At 45.8% G+C, this 22,500-nt stretch overlaps 1 protein-coding gene across 1 annotated transcript; it reads left to right on the forward strand.

Annotated features, from left to right (window-relative positions):
* Positions 1–915: 915 nt before the first annotated feature.
* On the forward strand, positions 916–9,661 carry LOC135532327 (hsp90 co-chaperone Cdc37-like). Its single transcript, XM_064959894.1, has 6 exons — positions 916–1,029; positions 1,854–1,976; positions 3,075–3,167; positions 6,201–6,290; positions 6,832–6,903; positions 8,731–9,661. The coding sequence occupies exons 1-6, from the start codon at positions 916–918 to the stop codon at positions 8,884–8,886; spliced, it is 648 nt and encodes a 215-aa protein (XP_064815966.1). The 3' UTR covers positions 8,887–9,661.
* The last annotated feature ends 12,839 nt before the right edge of the window (positions 9,662–22,500 follow it).

Raw genomic sequence — 22,500 nt, forward strand, 5'->3', positions numbered from 1 at the left:
CTCTGTCTGTCTCTGTCTGTCTCTCTCTGTCTGTCTCTTCTCTCTCTGTCTGTCTCTGTCTGTCTCTGTCTGTCTCTCTCTGTCTGCTCTCTGTCTGTCTCTGTCTGTCTCTGTCTGTCTCTCTCTGTCTGTCTCTTCTCTCTCTGTCTGTCTCTGTCTGTCTCTGTCTGTCTCTCTCTGTCTGTCTCTGTCTGTCTCTGTCTGTCTCTGTCTGTCTCTCTCTGTCTGTCTCTGTCTGTCTCTCTCTGTCTGTCTCTGTCTGTCTCTGTCTGTCTCTGTCTGTCTCTGTCTGTCTCTCTCTGTCTGTCTCTTCTCTCTCTCTCTGTCTGTCTCTGTCTGTCTCTGTCTCTCTCTCTCTCTCCCTCTCTGTCTGTCTCTGTCTGTCTCTCTCTGTCTGTCTCTGTCTGTCTCTGTCTGTCTCTGTCTGTCTCTCTCTGTCTGTCTCTTCTCTCTCTGTCTGTCTCTGTCTGTCTCTGTCTGTCTCTCTCTGTCTGTCTCTGTCTCTCTGTCTGTCATAACAACTCTTCTTCTCTCTCTGTCTGTCATAACAGCTCTTCTCTCTCTGTCTGTTATAACAACTCTTCTCTCTCTGTCTGTTATAACAACACTTCTCTCTGTCTGTTATAACAACTCTTCTCTCTCTCTGTCTGTTATAACAACTCTTCTCTCTGTCTGTCATAACAACTCTTTCTCTCTCTGTCTGTCATAACAACTCTTCTCTCTCTCTGTCTGTCATAACAGCTCTTCTCTCTCTCTGTCTGTTATAACAACTCTTCTCTCTATGTCTGTTATAACAACTCTTCTCTCTATGTCTGTTATAACAACTCTTCTCTCTCTGTTATAACAACACACAACTAAACCTTTTACTCTCTTCTCCCACTCTTCTCTCTCTCTCTTCCTAACCTGTGTGTAGGGATGCTTCGGCGTTGGGAGGACAGTCAGAAGTACCTGTCTGACCACCCTTACCTGGTGTGTGAAGAGACGGCTAACTTCCTGGTTATCATGTGTATCGACCTGGAGGTGGAGGAGGTGAGGGGGGGGGCTAACTTCCTGGTTATCATGTGTATCGACCTGGAGGTGGAGGAGGTGAGGGGGGGGCTAACTTCCTGGTTATCATGTGTATCGACCTGGAGGAGGTGAGGGGGGGTAACTTCCTGGTTATCATGTGTATCGACCTGGAGGTGGAGGAGGTGAGGGGGGGGCCTAACTTCCTGGTTATCATGTGTATCGACCTGGAGGTGGAGGATGTGAGGGGGGGCCTAACTTCCTGGTTATCATGTGTATCGACCTGGAGGTGGAGGAGGTGAGGGGGATAACTTCCTGGTTATCATGTGTATCGACCTGGAGGTGGAGGATGTGAGGGGGGGGGCCTAACTTCCTGGTTATCATGTGTATCGACCTGGAGGTGGAGGAGGTGAGGGGGGCTAACTTCCAGGTTATCATGTATCGACCTGGAGGTGGAGGAGGTGAGGGGGGGCCTAACTTCCTGGTTATCATGTATCGACCTGGAGGAGGTGAGGGGGGTAACTTCCTGGTTATCATGTGTATCGACCTGGAGGTGGAGGAGGTGAGGGGGGGCCTAACTTCCTGGTTATCATGTGTATCGACCTGGAGGTGGAGGATGTGAGGGGGGGCCTAACTTCCTGGTTATCATGTGTATCGACCTGGAGGAGGAGGAGGTGAGGGGGCTAACTTCCAGGTTATCAAGGGGATCGACCTGGAGGTGGAGGAGGTGGGGGGGCTAACTTCCAGGTTATCATGTGTATCGACCTGGAGGAGGTGGGGGAGGTTCACAGATATTGTGTGTGTGTTTTAACCTGTGTGTGTGTGTGTGTGTGTGTGTGTGTGTGTAGAAACATGGTTTGATGGATCAGGTAGCCCATCAGACCATAGTGATGCAGTTCATCTTAGAGTTGGCTAAGAGCCTGAAGATCGACCCTCGCGGATGCTTCAGAGAGTTCTTCCAAAAGATCAAGGTGTGTGTCGCCTTTTGTTCGTTTAAAAGGCCGATGTTCAGTCAGAGACACGTTGTTGTTACGTAATAGTGTTATTGCATTACAGACAGAAACGCTGCACATATCGGCTCAAGTGGAAATGACCTTTTTTTTAAATGAAAAGCCTTGTTTTGTAGTCGATAACGACTCCTTTGATTGAATCCCGGCCTTATGAGTTGATGTTTTAACCTCACGCGTGTATCTACTGTGTACACTGTATATATCTGTATGTCACACCTCTGTCTCTCTCCCATCTGCCTCTCCCTCTCCTCTCTCCCTCACCTACTCCCCTCTGCCCCTCTCTCTCATCTGCCTCTCCCTCTCCTCTCTCCCTCACCTACTCCCCTCTGCCCCTCTCTCATCTGCCTCTCCTCTCCTCTCTCCCTCACCTACTCCCCTCTGCCCCTCTCTCTCATCTGCCTCTCCCTCTCCTCTCTCCCTCACCTACTCCCCCTCTGCCCCTCTCTCCCATCTGCCTCTCCCTCTCCACTCTCCCTCACCTACTCCCCTCTGCCCCTCTCTCTCATCTGCCTCTCCCTCTCCTCTCTCCCTCACCTACTCCCCTCTGCCCCTCTCTCTCATCTGCCTCTGCCTCTCCCTCTCCCTCTCCTCTCTCCCTCACCTACTCCCTCTGCCCCTCTCTCCCATCTGCCTCTCCCTCTCCTCTCTCCCTCACCTACTCCCTCTGCCCCTCTCTCATCTGCCTCTCCCTCTCCTCTCTCCCTCACCTACTCCCCTCTGCCCCTCTCTCTCATCTGCCTCTCCCTCTCCTCTCTCCCTCACCTACTCCCTCTGCCCCTCTCTCTCATCTGCCTCTCCCTCCCTCTCCCTCACCTACTCCCTCTGCCCCTCTCTCCCATCTGCCTCTCCCTCTCCTCTCTCCCCTCACCTACTCCTCTCTGCCCCCTCTCTCTCATCTGCCTCTCCCTCTCCTCTCTCCCTCACCTACTCCCCTCTGCCCCTCTCTCTCATCTGCCTCTCCCTCTCCTCTCTCCCTCACCTCTGCCCCTCTCTCCCATCTGCCTCTCCCTCTCCTCTCTCCCTCACCTACTCCTCTGTCTCTCTCTCTCCGTCTGTCAGACTGCAGACCAGCCCTACCAGGAGGCCTTTACTGATGAGCTGGAGTCCTTTAGAGAGAGAGTTCGAGGCAGGGCTAAGATCAGGATACAAAAGGTCATTTTCCCTCCATTTCTTTCTCTCTTGCTTCAGGTGTTTTAAAGGTGTTTTTATGGAAGTGGGAGAAGTTCAAAGCTAGATAATGAATCCAAAAACATTCTGACGTTCACACTTTTCTGGGCCTGATGAACCCGACTACTAAAATACATACAGTTCCTCGTTCAGGGGGTTTGAACTTGCAACCTTCCGGTTACTAGTCCAACGCTCTAACCACTAGGCTACCCTGCCGCCCCTACACTCTAACCACTAGGCTACCCTGCCCCCTCTACACTCTAACCACTAGGCTACCTACCACCTCTACACTCTAACCACTAGGCTACCTACCACCTCTACACTCTAACCACTAGGCTACCTACCACCTCTACACTCTAACCACAAGGCTACCCTGCCGCCTCTACTCTCTAACCACTAGGCTACCTGCCGCCTCTACACTCTAACCACTAGGCTACCTGCCACCCCTACACTCTAACCACTAGGCTACCTGCCGCCTCTACACTCTAACCACTAGGCTACCTGAATCCTCTACACTCTGACCACTAGGCTACCTGAATCCTCTACACTCTGACCACTAGGCTACCCTGCCGCCCCTATACTCTAACCACTAGGCTACCCTGCCGCCCTTACACTCTAACCACTAGGCTACCCTGCCACCCCTACACTCTAACCACTAGGCTACCCTGCCGCCCCTACACTCTAACCACTAGGCTACCTGAATCCTCTACACTCTGACCACTAGGCTACCCTGCCGCCCCTATACTCTAACCACTAGGCTACCCTGCCGCCCCTACACTCTAACCACTAGGCTACCCTGCTGCCCCTACACTCTAACCACTCGGCGACCCTGCCGCCTCTACACCCTAACCACTAGGCTACCCTGCCGCCCCTACACTCTAACCACTAGGCTACCCTGCCGCCTCTACACTCTAACCACTAGGCTACCCTGCCGCCTCTACACTCTAACCACTAGGCTACCCTGCCGCCCCCTACACTCTAACCACTAGGCTACCTGCCTCCTCTACACTCTAACCACTAGGCTACCCTGCCGCCTCTACACTCTAACCACTAGGCTACCTGCCGTCCCTACACTCTAACCACTAGGCTACCTGCCGCCTCTACACTCTAACCACTAGGATACCCTGCCGCCTCTACACTCTAATCACTAGGCTACCTACCGCCCCATACAGTTGAAGTAGGAAGTTTACATACACTTAGGTTGGAGTCATTAAAACTAGTTTTTCAACCACCCCACACATTTCTTGTTAACAAACTGTAGTTTTGGCAAGTCGGTTTGGGCGTCTACTTTGTGCATGAGACAAGTAATTTTTCCAACAATTGTTTACGGATGGATTATTTCACTAATAATTCACTGATTCACAATTCCAGTTGGTCAGAAGTTTACATACACTAAGTTGATTGTGCCTTTTAAACCGCTTGGAACATTCCAGAAAATGACGTCATGGCTTTAGAAGCTTCTGACATCATTTGAGTCAATCGGAGGTGTACCTGTGGATGTAATTCAAGGCCTACCTTCAAACTCAGTGCCTCTTTGCTTGACATCGTGGGGAAATCAGCCTAAGAAAAAAAATTGTGGACCTCCACAAGTCTGGTTCATCCTTGGGAGCAATTTCCAAACGCCTGAAGGTACCACGTTCATCTGTACAAACAATAGTACGCAAGTATAAACACCATGGGACCACGCAGCCGTCATACCGCTCAGGAAGGAGACGCGTTCTGTCTCCTAGAGATGAACGTGCTTTGATGCGAAAAGTGCAAATCAATCCCAGAACAACAACAACGGACCTTGAAGATGCTGGAGGAAACAGGTACAAAAGTATTCACATCCACAGTAAAACTTGTCCTATATCGACATATATATCAACCGAGTCCTATATTACCTGAAAGGCCGCTCAGTAAGGAAGAAGACACTGCTCCAAAACCGGCATTAAAAAAGGCAGACTACGGTTTTCAACTACACATGGGGACAAAGATCGTACTTTTTGAAGAAATGTCCTCTGGTCTGATGAAACAAAAATTGTTGGCCATAATGACCATCGTTATTTTTGGAGGAAAAAGGGGAGGCTTGCAAGCCCGAAGAACACCATCCCAACCGTGAAGCACAGGGGTGGCAGCATCATGTGTGGGTGCTTTGCTGCAGAAGGGACTGGTGCACTTTCACAAAATAGATGGCATCACGAGGCTGGAAAATTATGTGGATATATTGAAGCAACACCTCAAGACATCAGTCAGGAAGTTAAAGCTTGGTCGCAAATGGGTCTTCCAAATGGACAATGACCCCAAGCGTACTTCCAAAGTTGTGGCAAAATGGCTTAAGGACAACAAAGTCAAGGTCGTGGAGTGGCCATCAAAGCCCTGACCTCAATCCTATAGAAAATATGTGGGCAGAACTGAAAAAAGCGTGGAGGCCTACAAACTCAGTTACACCAGCTCTGTCAGGAGGAATGGGCCAAAATTCACCCAACTTATTGTAGAAAGCTTGTGGAAGGCTACCTGAAACATTTGACCCAAGTTACACTCAATTAGTATTTGGGGCGGCAGGGTAGCCTAGTGGTTAGAGCGTTGGACTAGTAACCGGAAGGTTGCAAGTTCAAACCCCCGAGCTGACAAGGTACAAATCTGTCGTTCTGCCCCTGAACAGGCAGTTAACCCACTGTTCCTTGGCCGTCATTGAAAATAAGAATGTGTTCTTTACTGACTTGCCTAGTTAAATAAAGGTAAAATAAAAATAAAATAAAAAAATTAGTATTTGCCTTTAAATTGTTTATGTACACTTCTGACCCACTGGGAATGTGATGAAATAAATAAATCATTCTCTCTACTATTATTCTGACATTTAACATTCTTAAAATATGGTGATCCTAACTGACCTAAGACGGGACATTTTTATTAGGATTAAATGTCAGGAATTGTGATTTATGTATTTGATTAAGGTGTATGTAAACTTCCGACTTCAACTGTACATATGAGGCATTGGTGAGGTTCAAAATGAAAATAATAAACTAACTGTTAAAGGCCATGGAGGAGTATGAGGAGGAGGAGAGACAGAACAGACTGGGGCCAGGTGGACTGGACCCTGTGGAAGTCTACGACACTCTGCCAGAGGTAACACACAGAGACACACACAGAGAGAGACGCGCACACACACACACAGAGACACACATACAGAGAGACACACATACAGAGAGGCACACACAGACAGTCAGTCAGTCATACCCAGAGAGACAGACACGCAGAGACACACACACAGACACGCAGACAGACACGCAGAGAGGCAGACAGACACGCAGAGAGGCAGACACAGACAGTCAGTCAGTCATACCCAGAGAGACACACATACAGAGAGACACACACAGTGAGACGCGCACACACACACACAGAGACACACATACAGAGAGGCACACACAGACAGTCAGTCAGTCATACCCAGAGAGACAGACACGCAGAGACACACACAGAGAGACTCGCACACAGACACGCAGACAGACACGCAGAGAGGCAGACAGACACGCAGAGAGGCAGACAGATCTCAACGTCTTCATCTTAACAGTCAGTAACCTATGGCCACATATTCAGAGGAAGTGGTCGCCAACCCCAGCCTCCTTTTTTTGACCTGTATCTTGTGATGTCACATCCTGTTTCACAGGAAATGAAGAAGTGTTTTGATGATAAAGACATCTCAATGCTGCAGGAAGCTATCAGCAAGATGGACCCCATGGTGAGTGTCTCTCTCTCTAACTCTCTCTAACTCTCTTTTAACTAACTCTCTTTAACTAACTCTCTCTTTAACTAACTCTAATTCTCTCTTTAACTAACTCTCTAACTCTCTCTTTAACTAACTCTCTTTAACTAACTCTCTCTTTAACTAACTCTCTTTAACTAACTCTCTTTAACTAACTCTCTCTTTAACTAACTCTCTCTCTAACTAACTCTCTTTAACTAACTCTCTAACTCTCTTTAACTAACTCTCTCTAACTAACTCTCTAACTCTCTCTTTAACTAACTCTCTCTTTAACTAACTCTCTCTAACTCTCTCTCTCTAACTCTCTTTAACTAACTCTCTCTCTAACTCTTTAACTAACTCTTTAACTAACTCTCTAACTAACTCTCTCTCTAACTAACTCTCTCTAACTAACTCTTTAACTAACTCTCTAACTCTCTCTAACTCTCTCTTTAACTAACTCTCTCTTTAACTAACTCTCTTTAACTAACTCTCTCTCTCTCTAACTCTCTTTAACTAACTCTCTCTTTAACTAACTCTCTTTAACTAACTCTCTTTAACTAACTCTCTTTAACTAACTCTCTAACTAACTCTCTCTTTAACTAACTCTCTCTAACTCTCTCTCTAACTCTCTCTAACTCTCTCTTTAACTAACTCTTTAACTAACTCTCTTTAACTAACTCTCTCTAACTCTCTTTAACTAACTCTCTTTAACTAACTCTCTCTTTAACTAACTCTCTTTAACTAACTCTCTAACTAACTCTTTAACTAACTCTCTCTCTAACTAACTCTTTAACTAACTCTCTAACTCTCTCTCTTTAACTAACTCTCTCTTTAACTAACTCTTTAACTAACTCTCTCTCTCTAACTCTCTTTAACTAACTCTCTTTAACTAACTCTCTTTAACTAACTCTCTTTAACTAACTCTCTAACTAACTCTTTAACTAACTCTCTCTCTAACTCTCTCTTACTAACTCTCTCTCTCTAACTCTCTTTAACTAACTCTCTTTAACTAACTCTCTCTCTAACTCTCTAACTCTCTTTAACTAACTCTCTCTCTCTAACTCTCTCTTTAACTAACTCTCTTTAACTAACTCTCTAACTAACTCTCTCTCTAACTAACTCTCTTTAACTAACTCTCTCTCTAACTCTAACTCTCTCTTTAACTAACTCTCTCTTTAACTAACTCTCTTTAACTAACTCTCTCTAACTCTCTTTAACTAACTCTCTCTTTAACTAACTCTCTTTAACTAACTCTCTTTAACTAACTCTCTCTAACTAACTCTCTCTGTAACTAACTCTCTCTAACTCTCTCTCTAACTCTCTCTAACTAACTCTCTTTAACTAACTCTCTCTAACTCTCTCTCTCTAACTCTCTCTCTAACTCTCTCTCTCTTTAACTAACTCTCTAACTCTCTCTAACTCTCTCTAACTCTCTCTCTAACTCTCTCTTTAACTAACTCTCTCTAACTCTCTCTCTAACTCTCTCTCTCTTTAACTAACTCTCTCTAACTCTCTCTCTAACTAACTCTCTCTCTAACTCTCTCTAACTCTCTCTCTAACTAACTCTCTCTCTAACTCTCTCTCTAACTCTCTCTAACTCTCTCTTTAACTAACTCTCTCTTTAACTAACTCTCTCTTTAACTAACTCTCTCTCTCTAACTCTCTCTCTCTAACTCTCTCTTTAACTAACTCTCTCTTTAACTAACTCTCTCTTTAACTAACTCTCTCTTTAACTAACTCTCTCTTTAACTGACTCTCTCTAACTCTCTCTCTAACTAACTCTCTCTCTAACTCTAACCTGTGTGTTGTGGGGTCCCGCAGGAGGCAAAGGGCCACATGAAGAGGTGTATTGACTCAGGACTCTGGGTTCCCAACGCCAATACCGACAACGAAGAGGACAAAGAAGAAGACGAGGAAGAGGACAAAGAAGATGAGGAAGAACCAGAGAAGGAGGGAGAGGCGGAGGAGGAGAAATGACTCTGTCATGAATTGAACCCTTCCTTTTAGACTTTTGACCTTTTCAGACCTAGCTACACCCTTTACTAGCGTTAGCTTGTCTTATTGAAAATATGCTGTGAAGATGCTAACTTCTCTAGCGTTAATTGGGCTAGTATCGCTAGCATTAGCCTGACCCATTGAAACCCTGCACCGGGCCAAAGAGTCAGCTCTAGGGTCAGATTCCCCTCCCCAATCCTGACGTTAACCATCTGTGGAAAATGCTAAACTTCACCCTGCTCCCGTTTCTACCCATAGTCCCTTTCTCCATGACCCCATCTTTATATTAACCCCCCCCACCCCACTTCTTACCCCTGTCGTCTCTTCTACCCATAGTTCCATCTCTATATTAACCCCCCCACACCTCATTTCCGGTTTAATAGCACATGATCTATTTGATTTTGTTATTCATAATTTGTTTGTTTTGTTTTATAGGCGTAGTTCCACCCTCCACTCCCTCCCCTTCTAGTCACCTAGAACCGGCTTTTGAACTGTTACCTAGAACTTAGAACCGCTATCCAAACAATCTCACCTCCATCCTCTCTGAACCAAACTATCTCTCTCTCTCAGGCCTCTCTCTGTCTCTCCGCATGGGTCAAACCGGTTTAAACCAGATGAAACGGGTTAAAACCAGTGCAATTCTGATTGGAGCTCCTCTCTGCAGCTGGGACAGAATGGGTGTGGTCTGTCAGTTGACTCCACCCCTTTCCTTATTACAGTTGTAATCTTGCTTAGTAAAGTTGGGCTGCAAAAACAATATTTTTCTCTTCGTCCTTTTGTACGTTGTTCTTTTATTCAGTCTCTGTCTCTCTTTCTCGCTGTCTCTCTTTCTCGCTGTCTCTCTTTGTCTTTCGATGAACATGGTGAAAATATAACCCCTAAATGGTCTTTGTATTGTTTCATCAATGCCATTGGATACTGCCAGATACCTGCGATGTGGTGACATCACTCTCCCAGTCTATCAGCCAATCAGAAACCAAACGTTGATACAGTAGACAAATGTCATAATCCGTTCCCTGTTTGATTTACGCAACGACAATTACTGGTAAGCAGGTGTTGTTTGGGGCTGACCAGGAGATTTATGGAAACACGTTCTACTGACCAATGAAACACGTTGTGCTGACCAATAAAACACATTGTACTGACCAATAAAACACGTTGTACTGACCAATAAAGCACGTTGTGCTGACCAATAAAGCACGTTGTACTGACCAATAAAACACGTTGTACTGACCAATAAAACACGTTGTACTGACCAATAAAACACGTTGTACTGACCAATAAAACACGTTCTGACCAATAAAACATGACCAGAAGACTGGTCTCATCACCAGTAGGAGCAGACGACCAGAAGACTGGTCTCATCTGGTCTCATCACCAGTAGGATCAGACGACCAGAAGACTGGTCTCATCTGGTCTCATCACCAGTAGGAGCAGACGACCAGAAGACTGGTCTCATCTGGTCTCATCACCAGTAGGAGCAGACGACCAGAAGACTGGTCTCACCACCAGTAGGATCAGACGACCAGAAGACTGGTCTCATCACCAGTAGGAGCAGACGACCAGAAGACTGGTCTCATCACCAGTAGGAGCAGACGACCAGAAGACTGGTCTCACCACCAGTAGGATCAGACGACCAGTAGACTGGTCTCATCACCAGTAGGATCAGACGACCAGTAGACTGGTCTCATCACCAGTAGGATCAGACGACCAGAAGACTGGTCTCATCTGGTCTCATCACCAGTAGGAGCAGACGACCAGTAGACTGGTCTCATCACCAGTAGGAGCAGACGACCAGTAGACTGGTCTCATCTGGTCTCATCACCAGTAGGAGCAGACGACCAGTAGACTGGTCTCATCTGGTCTCATCACCAGTAGGAGCAGACGACCAGTAGACTGGTCTCATCTGGTCTCATCACCAGTAGGATCAGACGACCAGAAGACTGGTCTCATCACCAGTAGGATCAGACTACCAGTAGACTGGTCTCATCACCAGTAGGATCAGACTACCAGTAGACTGGTCTCATCACCAGTAGGATCAGACTACCAGTAGACTGGTCTCATCTGGTCTCATCACCAGTAGGAGCAGACGACCAGTAGACTGGTCTCATCTGGTCTCATCACCAGTAGGATCAGACGACCAGAAGACTGGTCTCATCACCAGTAGGAGCAGACGACCAGAAGACTGGTCTCATCTGGTCTCATCACCAGTAGGAGCAGACGACCAGAAGACTGGTCTCACCACCAGTAGGATCAGACGACCAGAAGACTGGTCTCATCACCAGTAGGAGCAGACGACCAGAAGACTGGTCTCATCACCAGTAGGAGCAGACGACCAGTAGACTGGTCTCATCACCAGTAGGATCAGACTACCAGTAGACTGGTCTCATCTGGTCTCATCACCAGTAATAACAGACGACCAGAAGACTGGTCTCATCACCAGTAGGATCAGACTACCAGTAGACTGGTCTCATCACCAGTAGGAGCAGACTACCAGTAGACTGGTCTCATCACCAGTAGGATCAGACGACCAGAAGACTGGTCTCATCACCAGTAGGAGCAGACGACCAGAAGACTGGTCTCATCACCAGTAGGATCAGACTACCAGTAGACTGGTCTCATCTGGTCTCATCACCAGTAGGAGCAGACGACCAGAAGACTGGTCTCATCACCAGTAGGATCAGACTACCAGTAGACTGGTCTCATCACCAGTAATAACAGACTACCAGAAGACTGGTCTCATCACCAGTAGTAACAGACGACCAGAAGACTGGTCTCATCACCAGTAGGAGCAGACGACCAGAAGACTGGTCTCATCACCAGTAGGAGCAGACGACCAGAAGACTGGTCTCATCACCAGTAGGAGCAGACGACCAGAAGACTGGTCTCATCTGGTCTCATCACCAGTAATAACAGACGACCAGAAGACTGGTCTCATCTGGTCTCATCACCAGTAGGATCAGACGACCAGAAGACTGGTCTCATCACCAGTAGTAACAGACGACCAGAAGACTGGTCTCATCACCAGTAGGAGCAGACGACCAGAAGACTGGTCTCATCACCAGTAGGATCAGACGACCAGTAGACTGGTCTCATCACCAGTAGGATCAGACGACCAGAAGACTGGTCTCATCTGGTCTCATCACCAGTAGGAGCAGACGACCAGTAGACTGGTCTCATCACCAGTAGGAGCAGACGACCAGTAGACTGGTCTCATCACCAGTAGGATCAGACGACCAGAAGACTGGTCTCATCACCAGTAGTAACAGACGACCAGAAGACTGGTCTCATCACCAGTAGGAGCAGACGACCAGAAGACTGGTCTCATCACCAGTAGGATCAGACGACCAGTAGACTGGTCTCATCACCAGTAGGAGCAGACGACCAGTAGACTGGTCTCATCTGGTCTCATCACCAGTAGGATCAGACGACCAGAAGACTGGTCTCATCTGGTCTCATCACCAGTAGGAGCAGACGACCAGTAGACTGGTCTCATCACCAGTAGGATCAGACGACCAGAAGACTGGTCTCATCACCAGTAGGATCAGACGACCAGAAGACTGGTTTCATCACCAGTAGGAGCAGACGACCAGTAGACTGGTCTCATCACCAGTAGGAGCAGACGACCAGAAGACTGGTCTCACCAGAGTTCCTCTGTCCAGTGTCTGTGTTCTTTTGCCTATCTTAATCTTTTATTTTTATTGGCCAGTCTGAGATATGGCTTTTTCTTTGCAACTCTGCCTTGAAGGCCAGTATCCCGGAGTCGCCTCTTCACTGTTGATGTTGAGACTGGTGTTTTGCGGGTACTATTTAATGAAGCTGCAAGTTGAGGACTTGTGAGGTAACTTTTTCTCAAACTAGACACTCTAATTACTTGTCCTCTTGCCCAGTTGTGCACCGGGGCCTCCCACTCCTCTTTCTATTCTGGTTAGAGCCAGTTTGCACTGTTCGGTGAATGGAGTCGTACACAGCGTTGTACGGAATCTTCAGTTTCTTGGCAATTTCTCACATGGAATAGCCTTAATTTCCCAGAACAAGAATAGACTGACGAATTTCAGAAGAAAGTTCTTTGTTTCTGGCCATTTTGAGCCTGTAATCAAACCCACAAATGCTGATGCTCCAGATACTCAACTAGTCTAAAGAAGGCTAGTTTTATTGCTTCTTTAATCAGGACAACAGTTTTCAGCTGTTGCAAAAGGGTTTTCTAATGATCAATTAGCCTTTTAAAATGATAAACTTGGATTAGCTAACACAACATGCCATTGGAACACAGGAGTGATGGTTGCTGATAATGGGCCTCTGTATGCCTATGTAGATATTCCATTCAAAATCAGAAGTTTCTGACTACAATAGTAATTTACAATATTAACAATGTCTACACTGTATTTATGATAAATTTTATGTTATTTTAAATTGACAAAAAATGGTCTTTTCTTTCAAAAACAAAGACATTTCCAAGTGATCCCAAACTTTTGAACAGTAGTGTATGTAAACATTGAGTGACTAAGATACAGTAGAATAGTATAGAATACAGTATATATGAGATGAGTAAAGCAGAATATGTAAACATTATAAAGTGACCAAGATACCGTAGAATAGTATAGAACACAGTATATATGAGATGAGTGATCTTTGGTGATCTTTCTGGCCTTCCTGTGACATCGGGTGCTGTAGGTGTCCTGGAGGGCGGGTAGTTGGGCAGACAGCACCACCCCCTGGAGAGCCTTGCAGGTGCGGTTTTTGCAGTTGATACAGCCCGACATGATTTCGTTTAGTTAAGTTTATTAAATCGACCATTTAAAAAAAAAAACAAGCGCACATAAAACTTAAAAGCCATACATGCAGATGAATAAAATCATGGAGGATAACACATGATAAAGTCTGGGACTTATTTCCATTGTGGTCCTCTTGAGACAAGATGGCTGGAAGAGATCCAACACAGTATGGCATAGAAATAATACAACTAAAACAGAGAAGAAGAACATCTATCTCTTCAAAAACAGAGAAGAAGAACATCTATCTCTTCAAAAACAGAGAAGAAGAACATCTATCTCTTCAAAAACAGAGAAGAAGAACATCTATCTCTTCAAAAACAGAGAAGAACATCTATCTCTTCAAAAACAGAGAAGAAGAACATCTCTCTCTTCAAAAACAGAGAAGAAGAACATCTATCTCTTCAAAAACAGAGAAGAAGAACATCTCTCTCTTCAAAAACAGAGAAGAAGAACATCTCTCTCTTCAAAAACAGAGAAGAAGAACATCTATCTCTTCAAAAACAGAGAAGAAGAACATCTATCTCTTCAAAAACAGAGAAGAAGAACATCTCATCATTCCAGTTACATCATAGGGGTTATTCATATGGGCACAGAGGACATCAAACATATTTTTACTTTATTTTTAAAGCTGCCCAGAGAGGATGTTGTTTTTATAGGCAGAGGCAACTCATTCCATTCTGAGGCTCCAGTATACTAGATAGTACCTTACCCAGCATTACTCCTGAACCTGTATAAGCACACCTCAGCAACACCTGATCTGGTGCTGTGGTTGTGTGCATCCCGAACACGAGGAAAGTAATCACTTAGATATCTGGGCGCAGGACCATAAATACTCCTGTAAACCAAACCTAGTCTAATCTGGGACACCCTAGCCTCAACAGGCAGCCAGTTTAGTTCCTGAAAGCAGCTCCTGCCTATGTGAGTACATGGACTCACCTTCAATACTACCCTGATCAGCTTATTCTGGGCTATCTGGAGCTTCCCCCTTCATACGTTTGGATAAGCTCCCAAACCAGGAAGTCCTGTGTGGCTCAGTCGGTAGAGCATGGCGCTTGCAACGCCAAGCGTCGTGGGTTCGATTCCCGCTGGGGCCACCCATATGTAAAAGTAGTGGCCCCAGCCGACTTGTAAGTCGCTTTGGACAAAAGCGTCTGCTAAATGGGATATATAAGTACTAGCATAGTCAAAATGGCATTGAATGAGAGCAGTAGCTAGCACTTTCATGGAGTCCTTATCAAGCAGCTTAGACTTTCTAGCCAAAAACTTAGTCCTGGCATTAACCTTCCCTAGCACCTTATTGGCCATGCGCACACCTCCCAAGCTTCCATCAAGGATACATCCCAAGTAGCTAACAGAGGTTTTAGTAGTCAGCACCTCACGCCCTTAACTCCACTCCGATTTCAGACGACCTACACAATTTAGGTCTGGATCCAAAAATAATTGCTTCAGTTTTCCCTAAGTGCAGAGATAGCTCATTATCTCCAAGACATTTGCTAATGTTAGCCAGCTCTGTGCTAAGTATTCTCTCCAACATCGTTTTACTGTTGTGAGAAACCAGAAGTGTAGAGTCATCCTCATAAAGAAAAAGACGGCAAGAACAAGCATCTTTCATATCATTAATATACAATAAAAACAGCAGAGGTCCAAGCACGCTCCCCTGTGGAACGCCACAACTCATTGGTTTTGCCTGAGACAGTGAACCATTAACCCTCTACTACTTGCTCCCTTCCTGATGAATAGGACTGACTAGAGGGATGCTGCTTAACCCCAGTGCCTCCAGTTTGGAGATTAGGAGACCGTGGTTAACTGTATCAAAGGCCTTCTGTAGCTTAACCCCAGCGCCTCCAGTTTGGAGATTAGGAGACAGTGGTTAACTGTATCAAAGGCCTTCTGCCGGCCAAGCAGTCCCATTCCACACAGATTTCCCTCATCAATCTCTTTCCTGATGAAGTCAGTCAAGTAAAGTAGACATGAATCAGTGGAGTATGTTTTTCTAAAACCTGACTGAAAATCATACATTAGACCCTGTTTGTTATCATATTCATACATTGTTACACAGAGGATAGATACAGGCATGCCAATATCAGACTGGGAAAAAACGTTTGCGATCTCCCCCTATCTGCAAGAATGACTGGAGGCATTACACCTCATTGATATGTAAATTCAACCATCCAATAGGAATGCATAAACATGGTATACATATGTCTGCAGTGTCAATTGGAAACAAAACCAACCCTGTTACACATGTTACCTTACTGTGGGAATACTGTGAGATCAGGGATGCAATTAATACTCATTTATACTCAAACATTTAACGTTTACTCCTAACGGAAAACATTTTACAACAGACACCAGAGTTTATTTTGGACAAATTTAGGTGGGTCCCACCCCGTTTCGTTCTGTTTGGTTCTGTTTAGTTCCTAGTTGAGTACACCCCAGATCAATATCAATGGTCAGACATTGACATGCCTCATCCACACAGGAAGCACAAAGCACCGTGTCAGAAAGAGAGCTGAGTGGAGCTGTTCATTCATTCATCCTCAAAGAGGGCTGAGTGGAGCTGTTCATTCATTCATCCTCAAAGAGGGCTGAGTGGAGCTGTTCATTCATTCATCCTCAAAGAGGGCTGAGTGGAGCTGTTCATTAGTTCATTCATTCATCCTCAAAGAGGGCTGAGTGGAGCTGTTCATTCATTCATCCTCAAAGAGGGCTGAGTGGAGCTGTTCGTTCATTCATCCTCAAAGAGGGCTGAGTGGAGCTGTTCATTCATTCATCCTCAAAGAGGGCTGAGTGGAGCTGTTCATTAGTTAATTCATTCATCCTCAAAGAGGGCTGAGTGGAGCTGTTCATTCATTCATCCTCAAAGAGGGCTGAGTGGAGCTGTTCATTCATTCATCCTCAAAGAGGGCTGAGTGGAGCTGTTCATTCATTCATCCTCAAAGAGGGCTGAGTGGAGCTGTTCATTCATTCATCCTCAAAGAGGCCTGAGTGGAGCTGTTCATTCATTCATCCTCAAAGAGGGCTGAGTGGAGCTGTTCATTCATTCATCCTCAAAGAGGGCTGAGTGGAGCTGTTCATTCATTCATCCTCAAAGAGGGCTGAGTGGAGCTGTTCATTCATTCATCCTCAAAGAGGGCTGAGTGGAGCTGTTCACTCATTCATCCTCAAAGAGGGCTGAGTGGAGCTGTTCATTCATTCATCCTCAAAGAGGCCTGAGTGGAGCTGTTCATTCATTCATCCTCAAAGAGAGCTGAGTGGAGCTGTTCATTCATTCATCCTCAAAGAGAGCTGAGTGGAGCTGTTCATTCATTCATCCTCAAAGAGAGCTGAGTGGAGCTGTTCATTCATTCATCCTCAAAGAGAGCTGAGTGGAGCTGTTCATTCATTCATCCTCAAAGAGGGCTGAGTGGAGCTTTTCATTCATTCATCCTCAAAGAGGGCTGAGTGGAGCTGTTCATTCATTCATCCTCAAAGAGAGCTGAGTGGAGCTGTTCATTCATTCATCCTCAAAGAGGGCTGAGTGGAGCTGTTCATTCATTCATCCTCAAAGAGGGCTGAATGGAGCTGTTCATTCATTCATCCTCAAAGAGGGCTGAGTGAAGCTTTTCATTCATTCATCCTCAAAGAGGGCTGAGTGGAGCTTTTCATTCATTCATCCTCAAAGAGGGCTGAGTGGAGCTGTTCATTCATTCATCCTCAAAGAGAGCTGAGTGGAGCTGTTCATTCATTCATCCTCAAAGAGAGCTGAGTGGAGCTGTTCATTCATTCATCCTCAAAGAGAGCTGAGTGGAGCTGTTCATTCATTCATCCTCAAAGAGAGCTGAGTGGAGCTGTTCATTCATTCATCCTCAAAGAGCGCTGAGTGGAGCTTTTCATTCATTCATCCTCAAAGAGGGCTGAGTGGAGCTGTTCATTCATTCATCCTCAAAGAGGGCTGAGTGAAGCTTTGCATTCATTCATCCTCAAAGAGAGCTGAGTGGAGCTGTTCATTCATTCATCCTCAAAGAGAGCTGAGTGGAGCTGTTCATTCATTCATCCTCAAAGAGAGCTGAGTGGAGCTGTTCATTCATTCATCCTCAAAGAGGGCTGAGTGGAGCTGTTCATTCATTCATCCTCAAAGAGAGCTGAGTGGAGCTGTTCATTCATTCATCCTCAAAGAGAGCTGAGTGGAGCTGTTCATTCATTCATCCTCAAAGAGGGCTGAGTGGAGCTGTTCATTCATTCATCCTCAAAGAGAGCTGAGTGGAGCTGTTCATTCATTCATCCTCAAAGAGGGCTGAGTGAAGCTTTTCATTCATTCATCCTCAAAGAGGGCTGAGTGGAGCTGTTCATTCATTCATCCTCAAAGAGAGCTGAGTGGAGCTGTTCATTCATTCATCCTCAAAGAGAGCTGAGTGGAGCTGTTCATTCATTCATCCTCAAAGAGGGCTGAGTGGAGCTTTTCATTCATTCATCCTCAAAGAGGGCTGAGTGGAGCTTTTCATTCATTCATCCTCAAAGAGGGCTGAGTGGAGCTGTTCATTCATTCATCCTCAAAGAGGGCTGAATGGAGCTGTTCATTCATTCATTAACAAAGAGGAATGAATGGAGCTGTTCATTCATCCTCAAAGAGGGCTGAGTGGAGCTGTTCATTCATTCATCCTCAAAGAGAGCTGAGTGCAGCTGTTCATTCATTCATCCTCAAAGAGGGCTGAGTGGAGCTTTTCATTCATTCATCCTCAAAGAGGGCTGAGTGAAGCTTTTCATTCATTCATCCTCAAAGAGGGCTGAGTGGAGCTGTTCATTCATTCATCCTCAAAGAGGGCTGAGTGAAGCTGTTCATTCATTCATCCTCAAAGAGAGCTGAGTGGAGCTGTTCATTCATTCATCCTCAAAGAGAGCTGAGTGGAGCTGTTCATTCATTCATCCTCAAAGAGAGCTGAGTGGAGCTGTTCATTCATTCATCCTCAAAGAGAGCTGAGTGGAGCTGTTCATTCATTCATCCTCAAAGAGAGCTGAGTGGAGCTGTTCATTCATTCATCCTCAAAGAGAGCTGAGTGGAGCTGTTCATTCATTCATCCTCAAAGAGAGCTGAGTGGAGCTGTTCATTCATTCATCCTCAAAGAGAGCTGAGTGGAGCTGTTCATTCATTCATCCTCAAAGAGGGCTGAGTGGAGCTGTTCATTCATTCATCCTCAAAGAGGGCTGAGTGAAGCTGTTCATTCATTCATCCTCAAAGAGAGCTGAGTGGAGCTGTTCATTCATTCATCCTCAAAGAGAGCTGAGTGGAGCTGTTCATTCATTCATCCTCAAAGAGAGCTGAGTGGAGCTGTTCATTCATTCATCCTCAAAGAGAGCTGAGTGGAGCTGTTCATTCATTCATCCTCAAAGAGAGCTGAGTGGAGCTGTTCATTCATTCATCCTCAAAGAGAGCTGAGTGGAGCTGTTCATTCATTCATCCTCAAAGAGAGCTGAGTGGAGCTGTTCATTCATTCATCCTCAAAGAGAGCTGAGTGGAGCTGTTCATTCATTCATCCTCAAAGAGGGCTGAGTGGAGCTGTTCATTCATTCATCCTCAAAGAGGGCTGAGTGGAGCTGTTCATTCATTCATCCTCAAAGAGGGCTGAGTGGAGCTTTTCATTCATTCATCCTCAAAGAGGGCTGAGTGGAGCTGTTCATTCATTCATCCTCAAAGAGAGCTGAGTGGAGCTGTTCATTCATTCATCCTCAAAGAGGGCTGAGTGGAGCTTTTCATTCATTCATCCTCAAAGAGGGCTGAGTGGAGCTTTTCATTCATTCATCCTCAAAGAGGGCTGAGTGGGGCTTTTCATTCATTCATCCTCAAAGAGAGCTGAGTGGAGCTGTTCATTCATTCATCCTCAAAGAGAGCTGAGTGGAGCTGTTCATTCATTCATCCTCAAAGAGAGCTGAGTGGAGCTTTTCATTCATTCATCCTCAAAGAGGGCTGAGTGGAGCTGTTCATTCATTCATCCTCAAAGAGGGCTGAGTGGAGCTGTTCATTCATTCATCCTCAAAGAGAGCTGAGTGGAGCTGTTCATTCATTCATCCTCAAAGAGAGCTGAGTGGAGCTGTTCATTCATTCATCCTCAAAGAGCGCTGAGTGGAGCTTTTCATTCATTCATCCTCAAAGAGGGCTGAGTGGAGCTGTTCATTCATTCATCCTCAAAGAGGGCTGAGTGAAGCTTTGCATTCATTCATCCTCAAAGAGAGCTGAGTGGAGCTGTTCATTCATTCATCCTCAAAGAGAGCTGAGTGGAGCTGTTCATTCATTCATCCTCAAAGAGAGCTGAGTGGAGCTGTTCATTCATTCATCCTCAAAGAGGGCTGAGTGGAGCTGTTCATTCATTCATCCTCAAAGAGAGCTGAGTGGAGCTGTTCATTCATTCATCCTCAAAGAGAGCTGAGTGGAGCTGTTCATTCATTCATCCTCAAAGAGGGCTGAGTGGAGCTGTTCATTCATTCATCCTCAAAGAGAGCTGAGTGGAGCTGTTCATTCATTCATCCTCAAAGAGGGCTGAGTGGAGCTGTTCATTCATTCATCCTCAAAGAGAGCTGAGTGGAGCTGTTCATTCATTCATCCTCAAAGAGGGCTGAGTGGAGCTGTTCATTCATTCATCCTCAAAGAGAGCTGAGTGGAGCTGTTCATTCATTCATCCTCAAAGAGAGCTGAGTGGAGCTGTTCATTCATTCATCCTCAAAGAGAGCTGAGTGGAGCTGTTCATTCATTCATCCTCAAAGAGAGCTGAGTGGAGTTGTTCATTCATTCATCCTCAAAGAGGGCTGAGTGGAGCTGTTCATTCATTCATCCTCAAAGAGAGCTGAGTGGAGCTGTTCATTCATTCATCCTCAAAGAGAGCTGAGTGGAGCTGTTCATTCATTCATCCTCAAAGAGAGCTGAGTGGAGCTGTTCATTCATTCATCCTCAAAGAGAGCTGAGTGGAGCTGTTCATTCATTCATCCTCAAAGAGGGCTGAGTGGAGCTGTTCATTCATTCATCCTCAAAGAGGGCTGAGTGGAGCTGTTCATTCATTCATCCTCAAAGAGGGCTGAGTGGAGCTGTTCATTCATTCATCCTCAAAGAGCGCTGAGTGGAGCTGTTCATTCATTCATCCTCAAAGAGAGCTGAGTGGAGCTGTTCATTCATTCATCCTCAAAGAGGGCTGAGTGGAGCTGTTCATTCATTCATCCTCAAAGAGGGCTGAGTGGAGCTGTTCATTCATTCATCCTCAAAGAGAGCTGAGTGGAGCTGTTCATTCATTCTTCTGAGCAGTCACATCTGAATGGAGGGGTCCATTAAGGAAGTGAGTGAGGGGGAAGAGATGTTTGTGTGTATATATACTGAATAAAAATATACTGCAACATGTAAAGTGATGGTCCCATGTTTCATGAGCTGAAATAAAAAAATCCCAAAAATGTTCTGAACTCACAAAAAAAGCTTACTTCTCTCAGATTTTGTGCACAAATTTGCTTACATCTCTGTTATTGATAATTTCTCCTTTGCCAAGATAATCCATCCACCTGACAGGTGTGGCATATCAAGAAGCTGATTAAACAGCACGATCATTACACAGGTGCACCTTGTGCTGGGGACAATAAAAGGCCACTCTAAAATGTGCAGTTTTGTCACACAACACAATGCCACTGATGTCACAAGTTTTGAGGGAGTGTGCAATTGGCATGCCGACTGCAAGAATGTCCACCAGAGCTGTTGGCAGAAAATGTAACGTTAATTTATCTACCATGAGCCCCCATCCAACATCATTTTAGAGAATTTGGGAGTACATCCAACCGGCCTCACGAATGCAGATCGCGTGTAACCACGGCAGCACAGGACCACATCCGGGTTCTTCACTTGCCGGATTGTCTGAGACTCACCACCTGGACAGCCGGTGAAACTGTGGGTGCACCGAAGGATTTCTGCACAAACTGTCAGAAACCGTCTCATGTAAGCTCATCTGCGTGCTCGTCCTTCCTCACCAGGGTCTTGACCTGACTGCAGGTCGGCGTCGTAATCGACTTTAGTGGGCAAATGCTCACCTTCGATGGCCACTGGCACGCTGGAGAAGTGTGCTCTTCACGGATAAATCCCGGTTTAAACTGTACCCGGGCAGATGGCAGACAGCGTGTATGGCGATGTGCCCCGTGGTGGAGTTATAGTATGGGCAGGCATAAGCTACAGACAACAAACACAATTGCATTTTATCGACGGCAATTTGAATGCACAAAGATACCGTGACAAAATCCCGAGGCCCATTGTCGTGCCATTCATCCGCCGCCATCACCTCATGTTTTCAGCAAGATAATGCACGACCCCCCCATGTCACAACGATCTGTACACAATTGCTGGAAGCTGAAAACGTCCCAGTTCTTCCGTGGCCTGCATACTCCTTGAGACATGTCACCCATTGAGCATGTTTGGGATGCTCTGGATTGACGTGTACAGCTTCACACAGCCATTGAGCATGTTTGGGATGCTCTGGATTGACGTGTACAGCTTCACACAGCCATTGAGCATGTTTGGGATGCTCTGGATTGACGTGTACAGCTTCACACAGCCATTGAGCATGTTTGGGATGCTCTGGATTGATGTGTAGAGCTTCACACAGCCATTGAGCATGTTTGGGATGCTCTGGATTGACGTGTACAGCTTCACACATCCATTGAGCATGTTTGGGATGCTCTGGATTGACGTGTACAGCTTCACACAGCCATTGAGCATGTTTGGGATGCTCTGGATTGACGTGTAGAGCGTCACACAGCCGTTGAGCATGTTTGGGATGCTCTGGATTGACGTGTACAGCTTCACACAGCCGTTGAGCAT

Source organism: Oncorhynchus masou, unplaced genomic scaffold (genome assembly GCF_036934945.1).
Source record: "Oncorhynchus masou masou isolate Uvic2021 unplaced genomic scaffold, UVic_Omas_1.1 unplaced_scaffold_1820, whole genome shotgun sequence".
NCBI lineage: Eukaryota > Metazoa > Chordata > Actinopteri > Salmoniformes > Salmonidae > Oncorhynchus > Oncorhynchus masou.